The following is an 8,776-nucleotide window of genomic DNA, read 5'->3' as shown; positions in this document are numbered from 1 at the left end:
GGGGTCCCCCGGTTTTTTGTGAAAATGAAAAAAAAAAAAAAAAAAAAAAAAAAAGAGTCTCTGCTCAAAGAATAACTTGAAGATTAACGTTTTGCCATGCAACACTTAAAATATTGTGCTAGAAAGCTTCCATAGATTGAGGAGCATGAAAAGCCACACTCCCATCTGCACTATCAGTATGTGATCTTGTTGCAGCTGTGTTTGCTTCTATCAAGGCCGTGTCTATCTATGGAGCATGGGTGTCCAGGTTATTTGTACCAAAAATAAGACTGCTCAATTTAGAATTAATAGTTCTTAAAGTCACTGGTTTTGGTGACTCAAATGCAAAACAACAATAACAAAAAACCAAAAAAAATCCCCAACAACCAGAAAAAAACCCCAGGAGTCTTCTGCAGAGATCAGCAGTTTTTAAAGGGCAGTATGCTAGAAAGTGACAGAGGAGAAAAAACACAACAGAAAACGAATGTTGTTGCCAGGAGACATTCAAATTTCATTTTTACAAAAAATATGTATTTATAGTTGTAGAAAGTATTGTATGCACAGCAGCACGCAACATCATCAGAGCAGCAATGATTAGTGTTATTTAAACCCAGACAGTTTGAAAAGACACTTAAGAAGTGAGCATCAAGAAAAGGTTTTGAGCAACGGGAAAACTGCCCCTCAGAATATACCGTGGTAAAATCACAAGCCAAGAGTTTTGTAAGTGAATACATAAAAATGGGCTGACAATGTCCAGGATACGGTGCAGTACAGCCTCCTACTCCTGCTGGCCAAAATGCACTATCAGCGATTGTGCAACACGTGTTTCTTTTCAGCATGCACAGACCCCACTGTTGGTGAATATGCATAGGAAGAAGTGAAAGAAAACTCTGGTCCTTATAATTTTAAGAAAACCAAACTTTGGACCTCAGACAATCAACAGGTAAGCAAGCTCAGAAATGAGATTACTACAACAGGGAGGAATCGCATGAAAAACATAAGGTAGGACACATTAAATGGATATGTGCTGAACAAGGGAGTGAAAAAGAGTAAGAAGTCAGACTTGTGCCACAGTGGGGCATAAGGCAACACAGGCAACAAGACAACAGTTGCGCTTCTCCGGTACAATGTACAGAGGAAGAAAATTAAAAAGCATAAATATTCATTTTGAGAATTTGGTAAGTCACAAAAATACCTAAAAAGTGCAGCCAATTAAACAAAATTATTTATAGTAGCTGGGAGGCAGCATCAAGCTTTACTTCATGTTCTAAGCTACAGTCATAAAGGTTCTATATTTACAACGTTGGTACAGTTCAGGTGTTCCCAAACTATAATGCATAAAAAAAGCTCTGGACAGGCTTGCAAGCTGCTCAGATAAGCACGATGCAAGCAGTCTGCCAGAGCTGGAAGAACCAACGCTTTCACAATTAGTTTGTATTTTAAAGAAAAGGAAGAGGCAGGCAGGCAACAGCCTTGGGGTAACCCACCAGCAGGGAGGAATAGCAGCTGCGAGAACCTGTGCCAGCAGCTTATCTTTCAGCCCCTTTGTGTTACCGAGCTGTTCTGTATGCCCTTCAGCCTACACAATCTGTAGGCTGAAGTCCCGACAGGGTGTGGGAGCAGGGTGCAGTGAAAGGACATGCAGGAGACCTTGTAACACAAATGGAGAGGCTGCCCAGGGCATACCTAATGGTGGCACCCAGGCAAAAAAAGTTTGGGAACCTCTTGGTATACTTTACGTTGCTAAAATATTTGCCAAATATCCATAAATGAAGAGAGGACAAACAACTATCATACAAACGCTGAGCCACAAGCAGGACTTCTTTCTCTATGTCTTACTTCTTAAAATCAGGCTTTTCAATCAGGATTGGCGTGGTCCCCAACAAATTCTAGATATCAGTGAATTAATCCATTGACCTGCAAACTAACATTTAATATAATTCAGTTTCTCTGAGTATTATTAGCATATGTTGTAACTGTGGAAAGTTTTATAGGTTCAGAATACACATTAGTTCTTGGCAGTTTTTAATTTGCTGCCTTGATTCTTTAAATACCCATTATAAGATCTTCAGTATAATCACTCCAGGGTTGAGCTCTTTTACATTATTTGCCTTGGTAAAATCAGATTCATTTGCACAGATATAAACAGCAAGTTTAGGTTATTTAACCAATTTTGAAGGATAGCTGGGTTTCAGACCTCAAGGACACTTCCATGTATGTATTTCTGAAAGTTCAAGTATTATTCAAGAGGATCACTGCACATCTGAATAACATACTACATACACACTCACTGACAAAGTAACTCAGCAGCGGCAAATATGCAAGCACAGCTATAGTATACACCATGGCTATATAATGTATATTGTAATCCTGAAGTGGTGACTACCTGATGGCCATCATGCATCAAATTCTTGCTACCAGGCATGCTACTGAAATGGTACAATGCACGACTTACCTTCGGTATAGCCGAGATGCTGTGCTTTCTGCTTCCCAACTTTTAACATCTCTTTGTTAATGTCACAGACCACCACTTGGGAATCCCCTAGCGACTTAGATCTGTCTTCCTGGTAACTTTCAGCAATTTCCTGCCACGATAAGTTCTGATGGTGCCTAAGCTTCCGCTGGAGCTGGCGCTCTCGTACAGAGCGAACGTAATTAATAAATCGAAAGGCGATGTCACCTGCATTTGTTTTAAAAGACAGATAAGTGTTTTAGAATGTTTTCTAACTCCAAGAAATTGGAACATAAAGCTTTGAATGTCAAACTGAGTTAAGTTTTTATATATACATAGATAAATAAAACCCACACACAGTATAGAGAGACACGGAGTGTGTATATATACAAAAATACATAAAGGGAACATATTAAAAGCAAAGAGTCCATGACTCTCTACAATAGGAAACAGTTTTCTATAACATATCATGGCAGCACTGTTGCAGAGCCTCAGAGCAAGATATTACAAAACACAAAGAAGTTAGCTCTCAACCCTTCTCTGTGAAAATCAAGTAGATGTGTCTACGGTTTTAAAGACAGAGAACCGAGAGGAAGAAAAACAAGAAATAGGCTAGGCAATTTAATTCTGAGCAGACTCAAACAGTTCAAAACCAGTGTGGCACTGTGATGTGGAACTCACCAAAATTATTTACCTGTTCCTCCAGCAACATCAAGAAGAAGCGTTCCTGGGGAAGGGTTCATTTTATGCACGAGGATATCCTTCCACACTCGATGAATCCCGAGAGTCATTGAATCGTTCATTACATCGTATTTCTTGGCCACACTTTCAAAGACCTGATAAACTGCAAAGAAATGACATGATAACTAAATGCAATTTACTTTAAAACGCTCCTGTGGAAGTAAAACGTGTCCTTTATTGCCTCGTGGAGGTCTGCCACCATGTGGAACTGAAAAATACTACCTGAAAACTCCTTACAAAAAACGTGATCGAATCCTGCCGAGCCTGTTGCCGGACAAACAGTCTCTTTGGAGAAATAAATCTCTTCCCGTAGTCTCTTACGGAGCCGAGGGGAAGAACCGACCTGGCATAACACTGATAGTCTTCACCGCGAGTCCTCATAAGGTCTCAAACCAGCGGTTCAGCTCCACAGACACCTCCAGCACTCCTTCGCCCCCACATCCCCGGTGGCCGCCGGCTGCCCGGGAGCCCCGTTCGGCCCCATCCCCCCCCGGCCCACCCTCCTTCCCCCGGCTCCACCGCGGGCCCCACCGCCTCCCTCACTTTTCTCCCGCCTCTCCTCTTCGGTCACCGTCTGGAAGCCGAAGTGCGTCTCCGGGCCGGCGGCCAGGCCCCGCACGGAGCCGCAGAGGGCCCGCAAAGCACCGCCGCGGCGGGCGAGCAGCGCCCGGCACGGGCACAGCCCCGCCGCCGCCATCTTGCAAGGGCACGACCTCCCCTCCCGCCCGCCGCCGCCGCGGGGCCCCTGGGCTCCGCCAACCGCCGTACCGGGGCGGGGCGCGGGGCGGCTCCGCGCTCGGCCCCGGGGAAACGCAGGCCCCGCAGCTTTGAAGCCCACGGGGGGGACACCCCGCGGCTGTGCCGGTGTCACCGCGGCTGAAGCCGTCCCGGGGATTTGATACATAACGGGAAAAAAAAACAAGCTAACCTAAAAAACCCCAAACCCACCACAGCGTATTTGAGTAATTTTTCAAATAATTCTCCCTAACCCCTTCAGATTTTTAATTTTGCAGTTTCTTGGTGAAAGTAAAGCCTGATGAGGATCAGGGGGAAGGTTAGTTTGTGGGTGCTGATAAAGCCAGGGGATGAGAAAAAGGTCCCCTCTGATTCCTGTCAGGAACATTAGTACAAATAAGGGACCTTTTCTGCTACTTTTGCTAAAACTGCCCCGCTTATCACATTATTTGAATCATCCGGAAATTCTGTCAGCTCTGTAAATACAAGTTACTTCACCCTTTCTCGTGAGAGATGACATCACACCCAAGGAATTCCCCAGCACCAGTAGCTCTCCCTTGCCAAGAACTTCCTTCCATGCTGACACTTATTAGCCCCATCATCAGGCCCTACACGATTTTCTCATATCTTATCTGCAGAATTAAATACAACCTTAAATTTTTTTTGCTCTATTTTCTTTGCAACGGGATGCCTTGCCTTGCAAAGCACCACATGTGTTGTTTGGGTTTGGTTGTTTTTGGTTTTTTTTTTTCTATTGCCTGCCTTAGCTATAGCGAGAGATGATCTTTGCCTACCAGAAAAGTGACCGGCCACATTCAGGCACCTCAGGCACGAGGAAAACACAGGAAAGCCGAGCAAAGTCTGCGCGCCGCCTGAGAGCACCCAGCCCAAGGCACACCCGCAAGCAGGGCGCTGAGGGGGCGCTGAGGAAGCGCCATGCCCCGGGCCCGCCCCAGCAGAGGCCCTGAGGGGCCCAAGGCCGCCCCTGAGGCCTGCGCTCCGGCCAAGCGCGGGGTTCGGCCTCCATCACCGTTGCCATCGTCGCTATGGCAACGGGCGCGGGGCATGCCGGTCTGAAAGAAACTGCTGCAGTAAAATGCTACGAGAGCGCCGGATTCTGACCAATCAGCACTCGGGGGGGTGGTGGCGGTGACCAATGGGCGGAGGCCAGTGCGGAGGGGGCGGGGCTGGGGGCGCTTGCTGGCGACGGCGGCGCGGGCGGGTCGGTTAAACGGACGCGGCGGCGGAGCGAGCTGCGCGTACGCCTTTCCTTGCGCCCCGCCCGCTCCGTTCCACACAGGGCCGGTCCCGCGGCGCCCGCCAAAGTGGTGAGGGGAGCGGCGTGAGGGTCTGGGACGCTGGGGGGGGGCAGTTCCCGAGAAGGGGCCGGGTCCCACTCGGCACAGGGAAGGCTGAGGCTGGGCAGTCTGTGCCCGGGTGCCCTGGCGGCGCCCCTGTGCCAGGGTCTGTCTCTGGTGGACGCCTGCGCCTTTCCCTCATCCCTGGGAGCTGCAGGCGGGAGGCTTGCCGGTAGCCGCGCTGGCTCCGAGTTTGGGGGGCTCCGGACTTCGTTCGCCTCCCTCAGTGGGGAAGGGCCGTCGGGGTCGGGCGCTGGAGCGGCGGTGCCTCTCTGGGGCTGCGCCGACCTGGAGCGGGGCTGGGAGGCGGCGGGGTTCGAGACCGCTCCGTCGGTGTTCGTGTCGCCACCGTGTGAGCGCCGTTCCCCGGCGCCGAGCCCAGGCCGTGCCTGTAGCCCCACCGGCCAAGCGCTGCCCAGCCCTGGGTGTGGGCACCGTGACCGGGCTGTGAACGGCGGTACCTGGGCGAGCACCGGGCAGGTGGCTGCTCCCCCAACCTCGAATTCTCTTCTTCACTCAATGCAGGCAATCATGAGTGACCGAAAGGCAGTGATCAAGAATGCGGACATGTCAGAGGAGATGCAGCAAGATGCTGTGGAGTGTGCAACTCAGGCCTTGGAGAAGTACAACATCGAGAAGGACATTGCTGCTCACATAAAGAAGGTAAAAGTTTCCTTGTAGTGTCTTTGTGAAATCTCTATGCACATGAAAAACGAAGTAGAGAGAATGCTGCTGGGCAAGTAGCTCTAGAGAAACAAGTTCTAGAGACACTAGATAATCAAGTCAGGCTTTTTCTGTAGGCTGATGTCCTTATGTTCCTTTCCCCACCCTTTTCATGGACTTTTCCAGCTTGTTCCGCTTTTCTCTTGCGGTACCTTCTGCTTAAGGCTTTCCTGCCACTGTGCCATTGTCCAGGAGAGCAGCTGACTGTCCCCGTCACTGATGGGCTGCTGCAAAACACAGGGGCTCTATTGAGCTCTCCTATGGTTTTCCTCTGGGAGAAAGCCTGTTTTACATAGTCCTTGGTTTCAGTTTTATTGTACCTAATCTTGAGCATCTGTTTACAGTTCTGTCCAGCTGGGGCAAAAGTTGCAGGGAAAAGTAGTTTTCTGCAAGTCTGAAAAACAACACAAAAAAACCTGAACCAAAAAATAGCCGACAAACCACAAAAAAAGTCCTGGTGGCACTGATTCTCTGTTGTTTGCAAAGTCTGTGTCACTATTTCTGTAGGATTAACAATACTGAACATGGGAAAGATCTAGTTCTGATTATATTTCCTGCTTCGTCAACTCAGGAGAATGGAGAAATCAAAGAGTGTCAATGGAAGTTAAACTGATCTGAGTGGAAGAGCTGTTTAAAAAGTAATTCAACTAAGCAGAATGATTGCTTCCACTAGAGGAATATTGGTTTGCTGTGCCTGCAATACAGAGAGGCATTTTTTCCCCAGATGCAGGGAAGTATCTATGGCAGTGGAAAAGAGGGTTTAGTCTAGTATTTTTCAGGTACTGTTTGTAGCAACTACTGGGAATTGTAGAGGACTGTTTGAAATTTGTAAAATACAAATTCTTAATGTGATGATAGTGCTGGTGTTACAGAGCGCGTGGCAGAGAATTTTCCACTTAGTCTCTTTAGCACCCATGTTGCAGATGAACAATGAAGTCTAAATTATGGTTTAATAATCTCTCTGGGTATAAAACTAGCAGGGCTAGTTTTTACTAGCTTTTATTTGAGGGCTATAGTTTCAGATCATGGCATGAATTTTGGAGGGAGAAAGATTACTTTCCCCGAACAAAGGTAATGTTTTAAACTTAGTACTGCTAGATGGGAAGCACCGTGGCTCTTTTTGGTGGATTTTGTCTTTTGTCTGACTAAGCAGCAGGTGAACAATAAGATGTAAATAAGATAATCCTAGTACTTAGGAGCATCTGCTCTTCCTCTAATTGCCTCGCTCAGAAAGTGAGTATCTGTTTAGAAGAGTTCTTAATTTCTAGTGATCTGTTTTGCAGGAGTTTGACAAGAAATACAACCCCACTTGGCACTGCATCGTGGGAAGGAACTTTGGCAGCTACGTGACTCACGAGACCAAGCACTTCATCTACTTCTACCTCGGCCAAGTCGCCATTCTCCTCTTCAAGTCTGGTTAGAGCCAGGGACTGTTACTGACACTCGCACCCGTCGCAGGGCTGCGTGCTGGCTCCTCTGACTAAGTTACTGCAGCCTTCCCGAGGACGCAGGCCTTGATCTTCAAGGGTGATGGCAGGGATTATGCTATAGCAGATGATGTTACAATGTGGATATAAAAAGGAAAAATGCCAAAAAAAAAAGTCTTCCTTGTATTTATTTTTTTTTTTCAGAAGGCTGCTTCTTTGCTAGTAGAGCTGTGGGAGCAGTTTTGCCTTTGAGAGTTTTATAGCCATCTACAGTATTGCCCAGTTACTGCTTGTGCTGTGTAAGTACTGATGGTGTTTAGTTTTCTGTTCCAAACCTCTCGTATTCTTCTGGTTTGTTTTTTTTATATAATTTCCCCTCTTGCGTTTTCGGACGAGCCCCAAACCCGAGCTGTTTGTTTCTTTGCTGCTGCCCCTTGGAGAGCCGCTCTGGAAATAAAGGATGAGATCTGCCCCCCGCTGCCGGGTCGTTATTTCTGGCCGCTTTGTGCTATGCGGGCGGGGGCTGAGGCGGGGCCCGGTGCGGGTCTGGCTGCCGGGGGGCGGCCCGAGCCTTCCCTGCCGGTCGGGGGCGGTGCGGGCTCCCCGGGGACTACATCTCCCGGCAGTCTGCGCGGCGGGCGGGGACTACGACTCCCGTGGTGCCCCAGGCCCGGCTCCACATCCGGGTTCCGGCCACTGCTGTCGGCGTCTGGTCGCCATTACGGGTCGCTGTCGGTGCTGGGCGGTGGGACCTCCGTTACCGGCCAGAGACGTTCCTGTGGCTCCGGTGAGAAGGGCAGCAGCCGCGACCGGGAGATGGTGAGCCCGAGGGCAGCGGGAGGAGCGGCCCGGGGGCGGGCGGCTGTGGGGTCTGTGAGGGCCGGGCCGGCAGCGGCTCCGAGTGCTCCTCAGGGCTCGGTACGGCCGTCCACGGGCCTGATGGAGGACACGGACGTGTCCGAGGAGATGCAGTGACTGCTGTGGAGTCTGCCGCTTGGGCCAGAGGGAAATAGTGTTGAAAGACGAATTGCAGTCCTTTAGAGAGAGGGTGAATGTTGGGCTGTACCATCCCTTTGCTGAACACTGCCCACAGCAGGAACCGAGCAGGGTGGGCATGGTACATCTTTGGGAAAGCAAGTTCTGTGGACACAATTACGTTGCACTTTTTCCGTGGGTTCCCCGTGTTCCTCTTCCCGTGCCTTACATGTGCCTTTCCTAGTTTTTGTTTCACAGCACCTTCTATTTTTAATGTTTCTTTCACTGTCTGATTGTCTAGCAGAATAGGAGAGCGTCTCCAGGCCTTTCCCAGTGTGGCTGATCAGCAGCAGCCCTTTGGAGTCAGATGTGACTTTCCTCTGAGG

The 8,776-nt window shown here is 49.0% G+C and overlaps 3 protein-coding genes across 3 annotated transcripts in view; 2 read left to right on the top strand and 1 right to left on the bottom strand.

Annotated features, from left to right (window-relative positions):
• The window catches only part of COQ5 (coenzyme Q5, methyltransferase), a 7,509-nt gene extending 3,613 nt beyond the window's left edge, over positions 1 to 3,896 (bottom strand). The window contains exons 1-3 of the mRNA XM_014962487.1: positions 3,716 to 3,896; positions 3,126 to 3,275; positions 2,435 to 2,659 (exon numbers count right to left, since the gene is read on the bottom strand). Of these exons, the coding sequence (XP_014817973.1) occupies positions 2,435 to 2,659; positions 3,126 to 3,275; positions 3,716 to 3,869 (529 nt within the window). The 5' untranslated portion in view covers positions 3,870 to 3,896. The remainder of the gene's footprint in view (positions 1 to 2,434; positions 2,660 to 3,125; positions 3,276 to 3,715) is intronic.
• Positions 3,897 to 5,098: 1,202 nt separating this feature from the next.
• LOC106900409 (dynein light chain 1, cytoplasmic-like) lies at positions 5,099 to 7,891 on the top strand. The gene is made up of 3 exons (XM_014962472.1): positions 5,099 to 5,235; positions 5,791 to 5,928; positions 7,272 to 7,891. Exons 2-3 carry the CDS (start codon positions 5,797 to 5,799, stop codon positions 7,407 to 7,409), a joined length of 270 nt encoding a protein of 89 aa, XP_014817958.1. The 5' UTR covers positions 5,099 to 5,235; positions 5,791 to 5,796; the 3' UTR covers positions 7,410 to 7,891.
• Positions 7,892 to 8,127: 236 nt separating this feature from the next.
• Positions 8,128 to 8,776, top strand: part of RNF10 (ring finger protein 10) — a 29,281-nt gene continuing 28,632 nt past the window's right edge. Inside the window, exon 1 of the mRNA XM_014962183.1 lies at positions 8,128 to 8,234. The gene's annotated coding sequence lies outside the window, so the exon portion shown is untranslated. The remainder of the gene's footprint in view (positions 8,235 to 8,776) is intronic.

This window comes from Calidris pugnax, unplaced genomic scaffold (genome assembly GCF_001431845.1).
Source record: "Calidris pugnax isolate Ruff unplaced genomic scaffold, ASM143184v1 scaffold32, whole genome shotgun sequence".
In the NCBI taxonomy this organism is placed as follows: Eukaryota; Metazoa; Chordata; class Aves; order Charadriiformes; family Scolopacidae; genus Calidris; species Calidris pugnax.
The sequence above is the reverse complement of the archived record's forward strand: the minus strand, read 5'-3'. Positions and strand labels throughout refer to the sequence as shown.

Excerpts from the sequence above, each read along its gene's own strand:
- LOC106900409 (XM_014962472.1), top strand. The coding sequence starts at position 5,797 with ATGAGTGACCGAAAGGCAGTGATCAAGAATGCGGACATGTCAGAGGAG. Across the intron at positions 5,929-7,271 it reads TTGCTGCTCACATAAAGAAG|GAGTTTGACAAGAAATACAA; the intron begins GTAAAAGTTTCC and ends TCTGTTTTGCAG.